The 20727-nt window shown below is 44.1% G+C and overlaps 1 protein-coding gene across 5 annotated transcripts in view; it reads left to right on the top strand.

Annotated features, from left to right (window-relative positions):
• Positions 1-8578: 8578 nt before the first annotated feature.
• Positions 8579-20727, top strand: part of NADK (NAD kinase) — a 49169-nt gene continuing 37020 nt past the window's right edge. Inside the window, exons 1-2 of one of the 5 annotated variants that reach the window (XM_055001263.1) lie at positions 8579-8692; positions 18374-18568. In XM_055001263.1, the coding sequence (XP_054857238.1) occupies positions 18393-18568 (176 nt within the window). In that variant the 5' untranslated portion in view covers positions 8579-8692; positions 18374-18392. Of the gene's footprint in view, positions 8705-11517; positions 11640-18369; positions 18569-20341; positions 20383-20727 lie in introns of those variants that run through there. The other 4 variants (XM_055001261.1, XM_055001262.1, XM_055001265.1 and 1 more) reach the window with 4 other exon arrangements.

The raw sequence follows: 20727 nt of genomic DNA, 5'->3' as shown, positions 1-20727 counted from the left end.
CATTTGTTTTGAAAATAAACTCCCCCCCCCTGATGCTAACAGCTGCAAAAAGCTTAAAATAAAATTTTTAAAAACGTTAAGATTTTTATACAGGGCTTCAGAGGGACCAAAGCATTTCAGTCGCGTATTCCCTTTTGGAAACAGCTTTTTAGGAGGGGTCAGTGATATTATTTGCAAGCTTCCAATGGGGAAGATTGAGGCGCGAGAGAGAACGGCTGGTCAGCGGTCACCCAGTGAGTTCATGGCCAGAGCAAGATCTGAACCGGGCTGGGGACTTCATGATTCTGCCTTTGAAAAATTGCATGTAGTTACGGTCGCCCCATCTCAAAAAAGATTATTTTAGCGGCCGTTTTCTTGCACCAGTCAAGAAGTTGGAAGCAGCAGCTTCTCCTGGAGAAAAGGTCTGAAGAGTTTGAGGCTTTTGGAGTTAGGGAAAACATTATTTAAGAGAGGATGTTGTAGAGGTTTATAAAATGAAGCATTGCGGGGGGGGGGGAGAGATGGGAGAGAATTTTTTTCTGCCTCTCTCAGAGCAGAACCACAAGTGACAAAAGGCACAGATTGGACACTTGTCTGCTTCCCTCAAGTTTTGATGGGAAATGTAGGCAACTTGGCGGAATGTTGGACAAGTGACAGTTGAAAAGTCCATTGGACAACAGTCAGAGAGCAAAGCTGCGAGACCAGGATGCCTACATTTCCCATCAAAACTTGAGGGAAGCAGACAAGTGTCCAATCTGTGCCTTTTGTCACTTGTGGTTCTGCTCTCAGAATGCTTGTTCTCCGGAGCACCTAATGGAGTTGATGAACAGTAGACAGGGGGCTGAGGAGAGGCTGAAAGGACACACACCGCACAAGCCCCGCCCCTCCAGAACACACATCTGACGTTCTCGTGTAGTAGAAAAGAGCAAGAGTCCAGTAGCACCAATAAGACTTACAAAATTTGTGGTAGAGTAGGAGCTTTCATGAGTCACAGCTCCCTTCTTCAGACAGAGCTCGAATGCGAGTCCATCTGGCCTTATAGCTTGGTGCTACTGGACTCTTACTCTTTTCTATTGCTACAAACAGGGCTACCCAGCTTGATGCTTTCATATTTTACTCTTTCTCTTTTTGCTAAAAGCTCAAGAGCAGGAACCATGTCTGCAAGTTCAGATCACAATTTTTTTTTTTAGATTGTTTCTGCAGGGTGCCAACCTCCAGTTTACAGTTTGCTGTGCAAAATTTTTCATGGCCGTCTGTAAAATCCACAACAAAATTATGCGCATGGAACCTAAATTTTAGAATTTTAGCCAATTTTTTTTAAAGTTATATTTTTGTACAGTGGAATTCTGGTTGACATTTTCTGTATTGTCGAAGGCTTTCACGGCTAGAGAACGATGGTTGTTGTGGATTTTCCGGGCTGTATCGCCGTGGTCTTGGCGTCGTTCCTGACGTTTCGCCAGCAGCTGTGACTGGCATCTTCAGAGGTGTAGCACCAAAAGTGGTGGCGCTACACCTCTGAAGATGCCAGTCACAGCTGCTGGCGAAACGTCAGGAACAACAATGCCAAGACCACGGCTATACAGCCCGGAAAATCCACAACCACCATTTTCTGTTTTGTTCAGATTTGTGCTCGTCTTTGACCGAATAAATTGATTGATTATTGATTGATTGATAACCATGCCTGCAACTCTTTTTTTTATGTCAAGTTGCAGCAGACTTATGAAGGGACCACATGAAGTTCCACCTCAGAGGCTTTTCAAGGAAAGATGATTCAGAGGTGGTTTGCCATTGATTGCCTCTGTGTTGAGACCCTGGACTTCCTTGGTGGTCTCCCATTCAAGTAGTAACCAAGGCCAGCTCTGCTTAGCTTCCCAGATCTGATGAGATCAAGCTAACCTGGGCCACCCAGCTCAGAAGGCCAGCAACTGTAACCAGTCAAAAAGATCTAAAAAACAAAGTAGGCAGAGGACATATTTGATGAATTAGTTTGTGCACTAGAGGGCAACATATTCATAGCATTTCCCAGCTTTTGTCTAAGTCACAGAATTGTTGTTGTTGTTGTTGTTTGCTAAAATGTCAAGCTGAGAAAGACTTAAGGCAGCTATGTTGACCCACTTAAAAAAAAATTAAACCCAGCAGCACAGTTAACTTTTACTTTTCATTCAATCAAACTGTCACAAATTTGTTTTCAGGCACCCCCAACTAGTAGATGATCCTTCTTTTCAAAGAGGATTGCTTTTTGATTCCCTCTCCCCTTTACTGCGGCTAGCTGGCTATGCAAAAGGCAAAAAGCAGCACAAAAGCGCTGGCACCCAGACAGCCAGGCGCAGTTGTTGTATTTGCACATCAATCATTTATTACAGTCACAGAGCTGCCCAGGACTGCACAAGATGTATTGTGTAATATCAGCCTTACACAGGGGAGAGGCCCATGTTTCAGTGGCTCCTATTTTATTACAGGCCATCCCAAATTCCTGCCATCTTTTCTGTGTTTGCCTTCTAGGAGATGCTAGGCAGAGGAGATCACCTTACAGCAAGTCTGACTGTCCATGCGTCTAGTTTAGCATTGCCTAGTCTGGTGGTCTTCAACCTTTCCAGATCTAGCAAACCCTGAGCCCAAGACCAGGCTGAGCTGCAAGAACACAACAGGGAGTCATGTGAGGTCAGACTTAGGAGTAAGAAAGAGGGGGTGGAGAGTAGGGACCTCCCCAGAGTCATTGACAGAACTAGGGTTGCCAGCTCCAAGTTGGGAAATTCCTGGAGATCTAGGGGGTGAAACCTGGAGAAACCTGGAGAATGTGGGGTTTGGGGAGGGAAAGGACCTTGGCATGACATAATTCCATAGAGTCCACCCCACAAAGTAGCCATTTTCTCCAGGTGAACTGATCTCTGTGGGCTGGAGACCAGTTGTAATTCCAGGAGATCTCCAGCCACTACCTGGAGGCTGGCAACCCTAGACAGGACACTGCCACGGATCAAGGGAGCCAGGGATGAGGAAACACAAGCCAAGCACCAGGAGGGGTGCCATGGAGGAATCCTCTCCACCCAAGTGACCTCACCACACCATCTGCTGTTCCTCTGAGCATGTGCAGAGAGAGGTGGGAAGCCGCATGGACCTTCCAAAAAGCAGCAAAACAAATGGTAGCTCTCAAGTGCCACAAGACCCCCATTGTGTGGGGGTTCCATAGCCTCTTCTGAGAGTCCCAACCCATGAGTGAAAGATCCACTAGTTCACTCTGACCAGCGGCGGCTGGAATACAGCCTCTGAATGACACTGATGCTTTGGCAGCACTAGAGAGCCCCCTCCTCCCCCAGACGAAGGGACAATAATACGGACCTTAAGCCTGAGAAAATCCAGAAAATGGACTAGAGGGTGTCAACTTATTTCCACGGATACAAGTATTATGCAGCAGCTGGGATTTTGGAGGTGGGGATGGGGGAGAATACAGAAGACACCCAGGTGTTCATGCAGAAACATGAGGACTAGTCGCCCAGGTTGGTCATTTTAACGTGGGAATTCGAAACGCATGGGCAAAGTCACAGCGCCTAATCCTTTCTTCTGAGACTTACTTAATATGAAACATTCATCCAGGTGGCTCGATGAAGCTGCTCTGCTTCTTTTGGAAACCAGGAGGCACGCTGGTAGCGTTTGTACAAAGCAAGGCTGAAGTTCTGTCTATATTTGGAGTTTTCTCTCTTTCTTTGTGATGTTTCTCAAACGTCCTTCAAACCTTAGAAAAAGACATTTTCTGTTGGGTAGGGTTTCAAACACATCTGTGATCGTGACCATCTGGGGCCAACAGGTATAAAAATAGGTCTAAATGAAAAGAATATTAATGTGTTTGGAAGAGGAAACAATGATGGCGAAGCGATTGATGCTCCATTCATTTCTAGCCACTCCGTTGTCTGTTCCTGGCGGCTAGCAGATGAAAACAGCAGCGCTTGGCATAAACACAGAAACTGAGAAGATCCTTGACCCACCTCTAGAGAGCAGCTGAAATCCGGTCCAAAGCATCCAACATTACCAAAAAAATGTGTGTGTCGGGGCGGGGGGGGGGATCGGATAATTGCTGAGAACAGACACAAAAAGGACTGGTAGATAATAAGACGACGTGTTTGGTTTGAATGATGAGCAAACAATTTGCATAAAGTGCAGATTAAACCAGAAGGCAGCAACTGACCCATTGCTTTCGTTGGTCATCTTATTTGCTAGCATGCAGCCCAAAGTGTGAATGGGCTCCACTGGGGAGTCTGGAGATTTATGGTCATAGATCCAGAGGAGTTAGCCGTGTTAAGTCTGTAGTAGCAAAATCAAAAAGAGTCCAGTAGCACCTTTAAGACTAACCAATTTTATTGTAGCATAAGCATTCGAGAATCACAGGTCTCTTCGTCAGATGGATGGATGGATGGATGGATGAGGCATCTGACAAAGAGAACTTGATTCTCAAAAGCTTATGCTACAATAAAATTGGTTAGTCTTAAAGGTGCTACTGGACTCTCTTGGAGATTTATGGCGCTCTCAGAGAGGAACATGGCCTGTGGGCCTGATGATGGCAGAATCAGGCCTAGGTTCCTTCTGCCAGCAGACTTCAGGCAAAACCACCGTAAGACATGAGCAGAATGAATGTTTAAAAAAAATGTTTATATTTTTGTCAACAGTTTGGGTTCTTTGCTTTTCTAAATTTGTGTTTATTTGCGGTATGTGTGCGTTTAGATAGAATGTATACAGTATTTCCATATAAAATGTACATCATTTGTACAGTGTGGCGGCAAGAGGCAATGCGGTATAGTGGTTAGTGTCAGGCTAGGATTGGAGAGAACCAGGCTCAAATCTGCCCTCTGACTTAAGGCTCATTGACAACCTGAATCAGTCAATCTCTCTCAGCCTAACCTACCTCATAGGATGAAGGGAACATGGTGGTCATACATGGTTGCAGGTTGCAACACATTGTCGACAGCCCAGATGAAGGGCTGCCTCTTCAGGATACCATCGTATCAATGCTTCTGTGACTGCCCTTTGGCTGAAGCTGACTTGCTATCCCACACCTTCTTTTGCTATCCAAAGCATGAACTAGCCAAAGATTCTTTAAAAAATGGCTACTGAGGCATTCGAACATTCCTGATTCCTCAGAAGTAAGATTCAGTAATAGCCTTTGTAAAAGCATGGCAACCGTTTTAACTGTTATTTTTAATTCTTAAACTTTGTTAGAATGTATAGCCTATGGGCTGTTACGCTGAATAAACTAAAACTGAAAAAAACACATACAGCATCTTGAGCTCTGTGAGAAAAATGCACTGGGTGTGTGTTTTTATTTATTGATTCATTAATACCTCATCTTTTTTCCCCAATGGAGAACCAAAGCAGCTTATGGTTTTTTTCCCCTTCTTTATTTTACCCTCCCAACAACCCTGTGAGGTAGGTTAAGCTAAGAGCATATGGCTAGCTCCAGGTCACCCAGCCAAGCGTCCATAGCAGAGCAGGGATTTGAACTAGGGTCTCCCAGATCCTAATGCAACCACTACGTATCTCATGGAGAATGCTGATTTATTGGCATACGAATAACAATGAATGATACATCCATTTTAGGGGGGGGGGAAACTGGTAGAAGGGAACAGAAAATATCATAAAGTCTGACAGGTTTGATTCACACCTAGGAGTAGCAAAATGTGGAAGTATCAAAACAGAAGGCAGGGCTTTTTTTCAGCAGGAATGCAGTGGAACGGAGTTCCGGCACCTCTCCTGTCCGGTGGCCCCGCCCCTGATCTCCAGAGATCAGTTCCCCTAGAGGAAATGGCCGTTTTGTAAGGGGGCCCATGTGTTTCTCTTGAGAGTTCCACCACCTCTTCCGAGAAAAAAGCCCTGACAGAACGTGAAATTCCAAATGTTCCTTACTGTGATTATGATGTTTCTTATCACTCCAAGCTAGGGGTAGAATATTGTTGCTCCTGTGCTAGACAGCAAGGCTTCCAAAGTTTATTACCAAGGTCACCTGATTGGGAGGTGGCTGTGGAAGCTAAAAATAGGAGCACACTGGCTGCTTCACCCATTGCATCTAATCGCCATCGATTAATCAGGATAAGCGTTCATCAAGAGTAGAGTTCGGGTGCCTTACGCAGACATCTGGTGGCCTCTCATGGGTAATAAATGCATTCATTAGAAAAGCATCTCTCTTGGGGCCTCCTGTCTTTAAAAATCAATAGACGGCATGCAAGGAACAGCTGCTTAAAAACGCTTCCTCCTAGCTCATGCCTCTTTGAAACTATCCCTTGCTAAAGGAGAGACATGAACGCAGTAATTCCTTCAAGGATGGAAATACGGCATTCAGCGCTTATGTTTCTCTTTGTAAAACGCAAACTGTGTTTTGTGCAGGGCCAGCACCAGAGAATCTGGAGTCCTGAGGAACTCCAAATGGCAGCCTTCCCACATACGCTAACTGAAGGGGGCATAATCCATCGAGTTCTTTTATGCAAGTCTCGTTGAAAAGTACAGAAGCGCATCTTCCCACCTCTTCCTGGATCCCGTGGGTGGCTTGTAAGCTATTCCCAGCAAAATGTTGCTGGGAATAGCTTACAAGATCTAATGTTATACCACTTCTAAACTGTATCTGAGAGATCACATGAAACCATAAAAAAATGTGAGCAAAGTAGGCTAATGAAATCAGAGGTGGAGCCTTTCTGGGAGAGACAGTTTTCCCAACCCTTTGTAGGTGGGAAAGGTTTACCACCTTATGCCGATGGTACCATTGGTCCAACCTGTACAGCATCTGTGCCACTTGATGTCCCACAGTATGGCCTTTAATGAGAGCCAGCACAGTGCAGTGGTTATAGCATCATACTAAGACGGAGGAGACTTAGGTTCAAATCTCCACTCTACCATGAAAACTCACTGGGTGACCCCAGATTGCTCTTTCTCTCAGCTTAACCTACCTCACAGGGTGGTTGTTTTGATAACCAGAGGAGGGGAGAACAATGTTATAAGCCACTTTAGGTCACCAAAGGATTAAATAAATAAATAAAGATGGATGCCTGGTCAATCTCCTCATGGTCAGCCCTCCTGTGATTCCATCAATGCATTCTGGGTTCCTATCAGTCCTTGCTTTGAAAACCCAAGGACGACTAAGATGGAAAGTAGTATTGGACATTACGCTAAACAGGCCAAAAGTGCGTCACACTTCTTGTTCCTCTTCAGCTCTGTTTTGCGTGAGATTTCTCGGCTTCTTACCACCAGGCAGGCATATGGAACAGACACCAGGCAGACTCTCGGCTTCAGAGAACCAGGGTGAGGCCTTTTGCTGGGAACGGGGGAAGAACTGTGCTTATAACAAAATACATATTTAAGTGTGGGATGACTAGCTGTTTTTGCACACTCAGGGCTAGTGTCACAACTGTGTTTCTGAGTAGCAGTGCTGTTGGGAGTTTAATGGCAGAAGGATCACTTTCCACCTATTCAGCCCTGGTTCACATATGAATGAAATGGTGGAATGGACCAAACTTTTGCAAGGAAGAGCTCAGTTTTGAATTTTAGTATGCTTTAAAAACACCTCATATAAATAGAAAACAAAAGATAAAGCTACAAAGTTATAGGCTCTTTCCCTTTCACAGATGAACACAGTTAACCCTCTGAAACGTGCTGAGGTGCCATTCAGTGTTGCTGTCACTGTTACAGACATTTCCAATCCCATAAGCATTGCCTATAACAAAAAACGTTCCCGAGCCCTTTCCCTCACTACTGAGCAGAGCACAGCTCTAACTTTGAAAACATGTTCTAGAACAGCTGTGAAACTATTACAGGAAACAAGGGATGCCTCGGAGCTTGTACCAAGCGCATTTCCATATAGAGTTGCGAACTCCGGGTTGGGAAATTCCTGGAGATTTGGGGTGGGTTGGAGAATAGGGATGGTGGAGTTCGGAGAGGCAAGATACCTCCCCCCTCCGCAGAGTATAATGTTATAACAGTCCGTCTTCCAAAACAGTCATTTCCTCCAGGGAAAAGGATCTCTGTAGCTGGCGATCTCTGTTGCAATTCTGGGAGATCCGCAGCCACCCCCTGGAGGTTGGAAAAATCTAGATGCCTCTGAGTTTGTGCAAAGTGCATTTCCATAAGTGGTCATAACTGCAGCGAAAAACAAGATCCGCAGCTCACCCATCTGCCATGCCTCACACATGCTCGTTGCGCTTGCGCAACACGGTCCTGTTCGACGCCAATTTTATCTCACACGTGTGCAATAGCTCTACCAGGCGCCTTCCTGCACCACTAAGCATGCGCCACTAAGAGGGCGCTTCCCCCGCCCCATTCCTTCCGGGCATGCGTACCAACTCGAGGGACGCTTATGGCATCTCCTTTCCTGCCCATCCGGCGCTCACCGACTGGGCATGCGCACTCAAAGGGGGAGGCGTGGTAGGAAATTGGCGGCGGCTTACCTTTCCCCCTCAGCGCTTTCGCCTTGGACTTCTGAGCGCGCATGCGCACTGCCTATCCTGGCCCAATCCTCTCTCCTCCTGGTCTACCTCGAGGAGGGAGGAGGAAAGAGGCGGGGGAGGGAGGAGGATGGAGGCGGGGGCGGCGCGGGGCGGAGGAGGAGGCCGCCGCTGGCCGCGCGTGCTGGGCGGGGGGAGTTGCCGGCGGGCGGCGGGCCTCTGAGGGAAGAAGCGGAGGAGGAAGGGGAGAGGCAACAGCTCGCGCACCTGAGGGGGCGCCGCCCCTTGGCGCGCGGGTGAGTGAGCGAGTGAGTGACGCGCGGCCGGGCGAGGCGGAGGGGGCGGGGCCAAAGAGTTTGTCTGAGGAGGGCGGCGGGGGACCTGCCTGAGGGGATATGAGTGGGGGAGGGGAGGCAGGGGGTGCAGACACGTGCCTGTATGTGGGGAGGGGTGAGGGAGGGAGAGGGAAGGGGCAGTAGGAGAAGGGGGGGGTTGAGTACCTGCCTGAGGGGATACGGGGAGGAAGGAGGTGAACATGTAGAAGAGGGGGCAGTAGGGGAATGCGGGGAGAGGGTTGACTGCCTGCTTGAGGTGAGGGGATATAGGAGGCAGGGCGCGCATATACGCCTTCCTGTGAAGATATGAGGAGAGTATATGAGAGGGAGGGAGAAGGAAGGGGCAGCAAGGAAAGGAGGGGGTTGAGTACCTACCTGAGGGGATATGAAGGGGGGCAAGGAGGTGGAGGTGCATACACGTCCCTGTGAACATATGGGGAGGTACTTGGGAGAGAAGGGGGGCAGTAGGGGAATGTGGAGAGGACGGGGGGGGGCATGGGGCAGTAGTGGGGTGTTGGGGAGGGAGGGGGTGGCTGAAATGCCTGGTAAGGAAAAGGAGTAAATGCAGCCCTCCCATTCACATGCCACTGGACCCCCCCTCCTCCTTTTTTGCCTCTTTTTGCATCCATTATCCCTATCTTGGTATGTTTCGGGACAGAGGTAAAAACAAGCATTGAGTCCAGCAGCCTTTTGAAGACCAGCAAGATTTCCAGGACAGCAGGATTTGAGTCTAGTGGCACCTTACAGATCAACAAGATTTTCAGAGTCTGAGCTTTTGAGAATCAAGGCTCTCTTCTTCAGATATCTTGCTCTCGAAAGCTTATACTCTGAAAGTCTTGTTGGTCTCTTAAGGCACCACTGGACTCAAATCCCGATGTTCTACTGCAGGATGTGAGCTTTCGAAAGTCAGGTAGCTGATATCTGAGGAAAGGTGCTTTGAACTCTTGAAAGTGTATACCCTGGAAAATCTCATCACTTTTTAAGGTTACACTGGGATTGAGTTTCCTCTTTCACCTGCAGACAACCTGGCTATCCACCTGAAACTAACTTAGAGACAGGAAGGTTAAATGGGCAAAGGGGAAGGGGCAACATGTGAAGAAGGGATAATACCATGGAATAAAAGGGTCAGAGGCAGGAGAAGAAAAAGGCATGGGGGGCAAGAATAGGTGTGGAGGTGGGAGGGGCAAGGGGCAAAATAGGGGAAGGGATAGTTTCAGGGGATAGAGGTGTAGAAGGCATACACAAGTGACCCAGCAATTGGTGTGTGGGGTGGGGGGCAGTGGTAGGCTCACAACACTCTTTCCAAACTCCCAGGGCAGGCTTGGGTGTTGAAGGTACTGAAGTTCTGCCTATTTTTAACTTTTGACATAAATGGGCAAGTTTCTTCTGGTTACATAAATCAAGGGAAGTGAGGTAAGAGCAGTACAACTCCACTTGGCTTAACTAAACTTTTGGCTTGTTCTTTTTTAAAATGTTCTGTTTTTGCTGCGGTACATTTATACAAAGCTGGTTCTAGCTTTTCTGACTTTTGTTAACTGTAGCCTCTGCCCTGTTCATCATTGTAAATTTGGCAAAGCTCACTTTTGTTGGGAAATGTTATCTTCGTTCCTTGGATACGAATTGACTATTTTCCTTTGATAAGCGTGAACATTTACTTAAAGGCAACAGATATTACTACAATGTATTGTCGAAGGCTTTCACGGCCGGAGAACGATGGTTGTTGGGGGTTTTCCGGGCTGTATTGCCGTGGTCTTGGCATAGATATTACTACATTTTAAAAAAGTTTTAGTGTCTCTGAAGTGGGATTGGAAGGGAAGAAAAAACCACTTTGAGGCCTTTTCCTGTATATTTTAATGTGTAATGTTTGATAATGCCAATTTTTTATTCTTAAAATCAGCCAGTTTTCATTGCAGAGAATAAATAGAAATTTAAATCAATAGTATCAGGTTTTAGAAAATAAAGCAAACTTTTGCCACATTTACTTCTTTTGTATATCCTTTTTCTTCCTTGCTTGTGTTTGTGGGGGCATGGGTGTATACGTCCACAACATTAAACATATTATATTATATTTGCATCTTACTTTCTTCAAGGAGGTCAATGAGGCATACATGGGTCTTACCCACTTCATCCTCGCCAAACTAAAGTTAAGGAGAAGTAATTATGGTTTGACTTCATGTTTGAATTGACAAACCATCCTTTGTGAACAGCCAGCATAGCAGAATTGGAACCTGTGGTCTGAGGTGAGTTTCCTCACCACAATTTGTGCTAACTACATTGTTTTATGATGTCTGGCCTGAGAAATCATATTTACAGCATTGCTGCTGCTCTAGAGACATGGAATGCTGAGCTGATGGAAAACAAAATCAGAGAAATAGCTGTGAGCCAGGATGGGCTAGTATGTTTCTAAACCATAGTTTGGTGTGACATCTGTGTTGAGCCAGCAAGATTCCAATGTCTACTTAGTGAGCCACATGGAAATTTGAATTTAGACCTTCCCAAGAAGTCCAGCCTTCTGCCTGGTACACCGCTCTGGTATCTGATGTTTATAGAGCTTCAGTAGTTAAGCAAATGTAGAAGTTCCGTTCTCATGGTTTATGTTTCTGAATAGTGCAAGTGATGTACATTTTAAAAATAGTTACACTGGAACATGACTCTGGGATGCATGCTAAGATGTTGTCTCCTGTGGGGAAACACAGATGGAAACTTCGCTCTTGTGTATTTTGAGCTTTTTTCAGCAATACTTCCACTTTTTCTACTTCTCTGTAAACAGTGGTAATAGTTGAGTAACTTGTAGCGGGAAGAGAAAACTTTATGAATCTGCAGTACTTCTCTGCAAACCAGTACAGCGCTGATTGTACAGACCAAAGTACGGTCCAGCAGACGCCACAACTGAATTTAAGTCTTTAAGGTACGAGTTGAAGTTCTGCCTTTGGTGTCACTGTGTCTCAGCTTGAATACCCTCATATGAAGTGTGGCTAACAGTGATGAGATTGCAGGGTAAAGTTGTTAAACAGAGTACAGCCCTTCAAAGTAATTTGTTTATGGTGGAAACTGGTACTGAAGGAAAAAAACGTATTTTAGCTAAAATTTATGTTGGCTTGTGTGTGCTGGGGTGGGGGGGAATGCTTGGGTGTTTGTGTGTGGGGGATTTTTGTGTGTGTAACTCTTGTTATGAAATGTTGAATAAAAGAAAGGCTTGAATGTAAATGAGAGGGGAAAATAAGGTCGATATCAAGGGCTTGCTTGTTCTAAATTCTGAATGTACCACTGTCTTCTTGCATTACAAGTATTACAGTGAGATATTAATGTGCAGTTTATAGGCTGACAATTTATGGGGTAATCCAGCATTTCTGTTCCATTAATTATGATGTGAACAAATAGTAACTGGAAATTATTTGGACACACCACATGTTGCTACATAATGTGTGATGTTGACACTCAGTTCTCCAGGCACAGAAACTGCTAACAACTGGCCAACAGTGTAAGGCTGGAATTCTATGGTTTACAGTACCATGGGGTTTTATGTGTATATTTTAACTTGATTATAAGAATGGCAGACGACCCTAAGGAAGAAAATATGCATCCTTTTTATTATTATACTTAACATTTTACTTTTTGTCCTCTCCCTCTTGTCTTCCTCACTGTTGAAATTTTGGTTGTAGTTCCTGGGTGGCCTTTTAAAAAAAAAAAGGATCTGTAAAGGGCCTTCTATAGCAATGGTACAACATAAATAATCCTGTTGTGCACTGAGAAGGAAGTATCCTCCCTTTGTAACAAGCTTGTAAAACAGCAAAGCTGGCAGGTGAAGAGGAAAAAAATCTTCGAAAGTGTTGTACGAAGTGCAGCCATCCAAGAACTGTCAACTCCTCTCACATGTCTAAGATTAGAGAGTTTTTTGCCAGCTTGATCATCTCTGGTACCCTGCTTCTGCTTTTGTGAACAGTGTTTCCTATAACACGAGCGTAAGGTTATTTCTGAAGGTGGGCTGGAGGTGTTGTGAATACAACTGTGCCTGTGCTTACTGGACTGAAATGTTTGTCTAGTCCTTCCCTCAAATGTCACCCCATTGAGAGTAGCAGAACATGTGGGATTATTGAGGTTATGCATTGTGAGCCCACAAAATAAATCCTTTTAATCTTTCAGCTAATCCTATCCGACTGACGTGTTCGCAGAGTAGAACTGTAAGTTTCCGTTTGGATGCTGTTTTTTAAGCACAGTAAGGAGCGTCGGACTTGTGAGACATCCACTTTAGTGTGATGTCACTTTTATTAAGTTGCCGTGATATGCAAATTCCTACCCCACGGTACTTGTTATTGTCCTCTCTCGTCTACGTGTTTGACTTATATCCCACTTCTTTACCATAAGAGTAGCTTGCAATTCTGGAAAAAATACAAAATTCTTCTTTCCTTTCCCTCATTCTCAGTGTATTTAGCTTCTTGCTGCTCTGACTGAGAGTTTATTTGGTTGATGACTTTGGAATGGCAGTTGCTGACTGATGTGGCGTTTTGCTTGCTTGAGGTAGAACATGCCACACCGTTTTGCTTGGTGCACATGGCCAACTGTAGGCCTAAGAGACTGAGGTGAGCCCTTGAGATGCTGGCAGTATTGCTGGTTCTTCAGTTTCTTCCCAGTGTGTCTGGCCAAGTACAGCCGTCTTTCCTTTTACCTCCACATTTGTTTGCCAATATAAACAGGTAGAGATATTGGGGGCGGGGTTGACACTCGGCTCTAAAACAGATTGCCTACATCCTCCTCCAAGTCTTTAATGGTCTGGAAGCAAAGCAGAGTGGTGTTTTAGTAAGTGATTATAGGACAAGTGTACATGTTGGCTAACACTAGCAAACAGTCTTTACCTATAGAGGTAGTTAAATTTTATTTTGATTCACATACGCAACATTTAAATAGAATAACTTGTCCTTTTGGCTGAAATACATGTACTCAAATGATGTCAGCTACCATCAGCCCGTAAAGAAGGTCTGCTCATCATTTTAACACTCTTGTAATAATTCTTTTGCATGTGAATTTATGAGAGTGAAACATACTGCCCTTAACCTGTAAAGAAGTAGCAACACTTCAGCATTAGGCTTTGTTGAGTTGGCAGAAGCAAGCAGTATTACTTTCCTTCCACTTCTGACATGATTCAGTATGCTACAGCTACCTTAGAAGCTGTGTTGTAGACACCTCTTCTGTATAGAGTCTCTTCTTCAAAGTGCTCATAAGGCTGCCCCTCTGAGAGCCAAGCTACAAGTGACGCCTTACACAGGTTGGACACTTGTCAGCTTCCCTCAAGTTTTGATGGGAAATGTAGGCATCCTGGTCTTGCAGCTGTAATGGAGAGCCAAGCTGTAAAACCAGGACGCCTACATTTCCCATCAAAACTTGAGGGAAGCTGACAAGTGTCCAACCTGTGTAAGGCGTAGCTTGGCTCTCAGTCTGTACTGGAGAGGGACTGATGTAGAAAGATTATTAGATAAACACAGTTGCAGCCCCTCCCCCCAAGTTTTTAAAACGTAATCAGTCTCCAACTGGAACACACCCATGTGTGATCAGGAACTTTCCGAGTGCCCGTAGTGAAGGCCAAAATCCTCAAGCTTATATTGTGAAATTTTGAAGGTCTTGTTCTATGGCCTTGTCTGCCTCCGAGTTAAAACGCAAATGGGCAACTTTTCACATCTGTTGCACAGATGAGGCGTGGGTGAGAGAGAGATTCTTCAGTTAGCTGTTGCAGAGAACTGAAAAGTGGGGTAGGTACTGGCAAGAGACTTGAAGAACTTTTAAAAATCTTGTTTATAAAAGTCAGGTTTTGCCTCCTGGGCTGCATCAACAGGGCGGGGAAGCCATGAAATAAGGCTGGCCTCCAGTTTTCCCTTGCCACAACAACGACTTGAATAGGAATATAGGGTGGAGTGGAAAATGGGGAGGGACTATCTTAGTAGAGAACTTCAGAAGAGACATTACATGGCTTCACTACAAAAGTCCCTAGAGACTGGATAAAAAGTTGATTGGGAAACACACAAACCATTCTGCGCTTTTCAGAGGAACAACCAGGTATAGCTATAATGATGTTGCTTTTCCTAACAGGTTACTATAGTTGTATGTTTTCTTTTTTTAATTCTTTTGGAAATAACTGAAGAATTCATATCAGTTTCTCCCCCCACCCCCCTCAGAGGGTTGAACTAGATGTTATGGGGTAGTCATGTTTGTTGTTTTGGCAGTTTTAATGCTGTGGATTTTTACAGGTTTTTAAAAAGTTGGCCGCCTTGGAAACTTGAGGTGAAAAGGTGGATTAAATCTTTGGGTTTTTTTACTAAAAGAAGAAATCAGTGGAGAAGTTTTCAAAAACAAAAGCGAAGTCTTGTGACATCTTAGATTTCATGGCTCTGAGTGCACTTCGTCAGATGAAGAGCACTAAAGGGAGAAGTTACCTCCGGCTTATAAACACCATAGAGCAATTGTCCGTCATCTCTTGGCAACCAGACAGGGAAATAGTTCTAAATTTAATTTTTGTTAAGTTGGTTATTTCTTCTTGATGCTCCCATTGTACCATGAATGTAGGTGTGTATAGGCCAGCAGGCTAGCATAGTTTGTGGACTTAATTTGCAAGGCTGCATTTTCTTCTCCATTCTGATCTTTTCTCATTTGATGCTCCATGCTTGTATTATGTCTGGCCAGCTGCAACCTACCTATAGTGAAGAAAATAGAAAGCATGGAACTTGCTATGTGTTTTTCTCCAAAGATCCCTGGACAACTGGCTTGGAAGTCGTTAGAACACCTTGTACCCATTCCAATAAACTGTTTAAAAACCACAGCCTGTGTCTGGTACAAACAAAGGATGAAATGTGTATGTATGTATTTCTAATTTTTTTTAAAAAAACCCTATCTGGTATTAGTACAGTGGTTCTGAAAAAGCAGGAAGTGGGGAGTTACGAAACCTGGAGAAGGGAGAAGTGGAGTTCTGGGAAGGGATAAGATCCTGTAGCAGGCAGAGTGAGATGCGAATGGGCCTAGCATTGTGTTGCAGTTTGTCAAACTGCTGTGCAAACTATGGAAACTGCAGGGAGCGCATGGAAGCACCCGTGCACAGCAATTCTTCTCCATTTCTGTCTCTTTTCAAGGTGTCTGGTTTTAGGTGTTTGATATGCCATTTTCTATGGTTGGATTAGTGTCCCAGTGGCAAGTATTCATATTGGTCCTAAGCAAAATCCGAAAACAAGGGCTATGTAATTTCTGTTGTTAGGACCAGCCAGACATAACACAAAACACGGTGCAAGCTTTTGAGTTCTCCAGAATTCTGCATCGGACTAGATTCTAAAGGGGTTGATGCCAACAGGGTGCTTCTAGCTCTAATCTGAAGTTCTGCATCTTGTGTTGAGTGCCTGGCAGTCATGAATACATTGGCTGCTGGAAGGTGAAGCTGGTGTCAGGTTTAAGTTCAGCCTTTTGAGAAGATGAAGAAGAAAAAAACCCAGCCTTTGGCTGATATTAAAAACAGTACTTGATCAAATACCTTTTCAACACCAAACATACCAAAAGGCCCAGGGCAGAAGAGAGAGATGGTAATCACATTGGGTTAACAAAACTGGCAATTTTGAAAGATGTGCCTGGAAAAGTCAGTGGAAGTCAAACTGGCTTATATGACCTAGTGGTTGTGATCAGGGAACCCAATCAGTACTGTCTCTTCCCAGTTGATAATCTTCCTCCAGTTTATGATTCCCTGCACTTTGCTCTAGTCCGAGATCTCTGTGCTCACAGAAATCAACTGTTTGAGTCACTGTGCATGAAAATGCTCTGCTGTCATATGCCAAAGAGATGGCTGCCAACATGAGTTAATCCCAAGGTAGGGTGAACTTTAGAAGAGGGCCTGATTGCTGTATTAATATTGATAAGTAAATTTTAAAATGTGTTTGCCTATTCATAATAACAAGCCCACAGGTTTGCATCCTGTTGTATCTTTTGAACCCTTGGAAATGTGACAAATTCTTGGAGAAGGTCAAAAAGTTCGGTCAGGGGTTACAGGCAGGTACAAACATTGCACAAATTGTATTGATTTATCTAATTAAAATTATTTTATTCTTGTTTAAATTCTGTTGATGTGGCACAGTGACTAAGAGGCAGAAGAAGAATTTAGACATCACAAACAAATTGAGATTCATTCATGATAAGAATAAGTCAGGAATTCCTCCTTTTGAAGTGGGTCAAGATGGGTAGCTGTTTTAGTTTGTAGCAGTAGAAAAGAGCAAGCACCTATAAGACTAACAAAATTTGTGATAGGATATGAGCTTTCGTGAGTCACAGCTCACTTCTTCAGATAAAGATTGGATTGTGAGCCCATCTGTCCTTGGAGAGTGGAGAGATTTCAGATGCTGAATGACAATAGCAGGTAAATGACAAAAGCCAATGAATAATAGCAGGCATGATTGGATAGGTTGGGATATGCAGAAGGGTGGTGGGTGTGGAGAAATCAGCATTGGTGATGAGACAGGAAGTCTAGGTCTTGATTCAATCCAGGTGGATGCATTGTTTTAAGATTTGTTATCAGTTGCAATTCAGTAGCCTCTCTTTCCAGTCTCCCTTTGAAATTCCTCTGCAGGATAACTGCTACTTTTAGGTCAGCAACTGAATGTCCTGGAAGGTTAAAATATTTCCCCACTGGTTTTTGAATGTTGTGGTTTCTGATGTCAGACTTAATGTCCATTAATTCATTGTCAAAGGGACTGGCCAGTTTGTACAATGCAGAGGGTGGAAGTTCTCATTACTCATTTCTCCACACCCACCACCCCTTTACCCCACCCTAGCCAATCACGCCTGCTATTGTAATTTACCTCCTATTGTCATTCGGTATCTGAAATCACTCTCCAAGATACAAGGACAGATGGACTAACATATTCTAGCTGTATCTGAAGAAGTGAGCTGTGACGAAAGCTCATACCCTACCATAAATTTTGTTAGTCTTATAGGTGCTACTGGACTCTTGTTCTTTTTCCTTTTGAAGTGGTTTGTTGCTTGCTTGCAAGATTGTAAGTCAGAAGTGAATAGCAATCTGTTTAAAAACTGCATTCATTTCTCTCAATAAAGTGCAATTTGTTACAAGCCAAGAAAGCTGCTGTCTTGGTGCGCAAGGGAAGTAGTGAGTATGGGAACAAATGGGACTTTGCTTGTGTGTTATTGTCGTGTTCTTGCCAGTTTAACAGTGATGTCTGAATATAATCTGATTTATGCATCAGGCAGTCTAGCCTTGCTATGGTCTCACTTAGGCAAGCCACTCTTTCTGAGGGAACCAGTATGGCATCAGTGTCTGATGCGTTACATTCTGCAATTTCTTGGAAGGTTTCCTCTTATCATAGTTTTAGTTCATAATTTAGAGTACCCTGTTGTTGCCACTTCAGTGTTTTCTGTTTAAAAATAACGTCGGATGAATTCAGAAAAGCAATAATGGTAAATGGAAACTCCATGTACAGGGCCTGAATACCAGCTATAAACATTGGGCCAGAAACTGTTGACTTCACACGCTCTTTGTGAACACCTGGTTGGCCATTGTTGGAAAGAAAATGCTGGATTACGGAATCTGATCCTGGAAAGAAATTCTGACTCTGGGGTTTTCAGGCTTTAAAAAATAACTTTTCCCCTTCTTTTCCAAGGAAGCAATTTCCCCTGACTGGCGATGGATCCCGAAAGTTTTGGCCCTGCAGGGGAAGACATGAGCTCAGAATCGTCCTGCTACCAGTGCTCCGCGTGTCATGCTGACGAAGAATGGAGCTGCTCCAACTCCATGCGGGGTCGGGCGAAGACACGCAGCTTGTCTGCTTCTCCAGCCTTAGGCAGCACCAAAGAATTCAGGTACAAAATAAATGATGACTTGAATTTCTGAAGTTGATGGCAACTGTTGGTTTTGTCAGTGCTGCATTTATGAAAAAGTGTAAGTGTTGAAAGCCCGTTGTGTGTTCACTGAACAGGCTGGCAGCAGGAAAAGGATTCCCTGATAGCAGTCTGTCTCTTGAAAAGTTTTTAATACAACTTGATGTGTTGTTCATTATGTGCCTTACCCTTTTCTAATACGGAAAGGACTGTTTCCCCTGCACTTCCTTGCAAGTGCACACAGTGTGGGATGAGCAACAACAAACTTCTTTCATTTTCAGCCTTTTATATTATATTATCCATTTTTAAAAAGCAAGTTTCTAGCCTCTGTGGTTCTGAAGATATATTGCAGGGACTAGAAGTTCAGTGACCTGTTTAGATCAGTTCCCCACATTGCCATAAAATTTCCTGCATGACCTCAGGCCAGTCAGACCTTTTTAGGTTAACTTACCTCCTAGGGTTGTTGTGATGATAAAATGGGGAAAGGAGGACCATGTATGTCACTCTGTGTTCTTATGAGGCTATGAAGATAGACGCACCACATGGGCTGCAGGGCAACAAAAATGTAGGCTAGGAAAACTAAGAGAAATGGTGCAAATTTGCTTAATTGTCATGTATACAGTTTGCAGAACATTATATTTTCCTTACTTTGCTGGCTTCTGTGCATTTGGTTACTGAGTTATAATTTTTATAGAGCCAATAGTTTATTAGGGTAATTTGACTCTTTGCTTTTAAAACAGCACTCCAGGTAATTTTCAGCATAAAGTTACATTTAAAAAAAAAATGTAACTCAGAAATTGAAAACAACTAGCAGCATGAAACTCATTCCGGAATAGCAATAAAACAGCAACTAGAATTAAGTCCAGTGATAAAATCAGCAATACAACCAATACTATCAGTTGAATAGGGGGCAGGAAATTCTGCTGTAGCACAGTGGTTAAGTGGTTTGGCTGAGAATCGGCATTCTGCTGGTTTGAATCCCACTACTGCTATGAGCTCAGTAGGTGGCCTTGGGTAAGCCACACCTCTCAGCCCCAGCTGCCGAGCTGCATTGCAGGGATAATAACAACACTAACTTGTTCACCGCTTTGGATGAGACACTAATCTGTCTAGAAGAGTGGTATATAAACACAGTTATTATATTATTATATGATTATAAATTGGGTGGGGGTGCACAGCTGAAGAAGTCAAGAAGTGGGTGTGGCCAACACTTTCACCTCTATTAATGTAAGTATGCAAAACGGCACAGGGGACTGATGTTGAATTATTAGTAGGCTCAGCACACTTTGTGAAATGGTTTAGCAAAAAAATATGTTTCTGCCTCAAGGATCTTGTAGTCTGAATTTCTGTCCAGGAAGAGGGAGGGCGAATGCATGGAAAAGCACAAGTAACAAACAAATACAGCCAAATGCAGCTACATGTGTTTAGGCTTCATACTTTGCTGTATCTTGCTAAACAACAAAATGCGAAAAAGCTGTTAAGGTGTTTGGTTATGACTTGGGTCAGTTAAAGGAAGTTCTCTCCTTACGTGGCAACAGGAGGTGGTTTTTCATACTAGGCTATTTGCCAACTCCGGCACAGAAAATCAATTGTGGCATTTGTGATACCAGCTCTGTGGTGACTCATGATCTTGGGGCAAAGGTAGCCCTTTCAGAGGTGGCTTGCTTCAGAACAGACAGAGGGGTGTGTACATGTAGGACAGGTTGCCTCCACACTTCAGTGCTCTCACAAGAAGGAAGACTTTTCATTGTTGGACCTGTCTTTTCACTGTTTGAGCGCATGGAACTATTTTGCAGGTAGAGTTCTCTCTCCTTCTCATACAGTACTGCTGCAGAAGCTGATGGTTGCAGAATAGGTCTTTAAACAGTCAGGTAGGCAGGGAGGGACAGGAGAAGTTCAGATCCAAGGGGTGTAACGTAGCCCACCCTTCCAGCCTGAGAATCTGAGTCCAGCTTTGCCTGCAGAATATTCTTTTTACATGTTTTAACCTTTCTTCTTCCCTCTCTCCTTGTTGTCCCCCCTTTTGTTTTCTTCTTCTCTCTCTGTCTTTCCTTTTATTTCTCCTTTGGTCTCCTTTCCTTACAAATATTTAAAAACAAAGTGATGGTCAGGATTGGGACTTGACTAGTCCAGAAAAGGTT

Source organism: Eublepharis macularius, chromosome 17 (genome assembly GCF_028583425.1).
Source record: "Eublepharis macularius isolate TG4126 chromosome 17, MPM_Emac_v1.0, whole genome shotgun sequence".
Lineage (NCBI taxonomy): Eukaryota > Metazoa > Chordata > Lepidosauria > Squamata > Eublepharidae > Eublepharis > Eublepharis macularius.
Note: the sequence above shows the minus strand (reverse complement) of the source record. Positions and strands in the feature narration are given on the sequence as shown.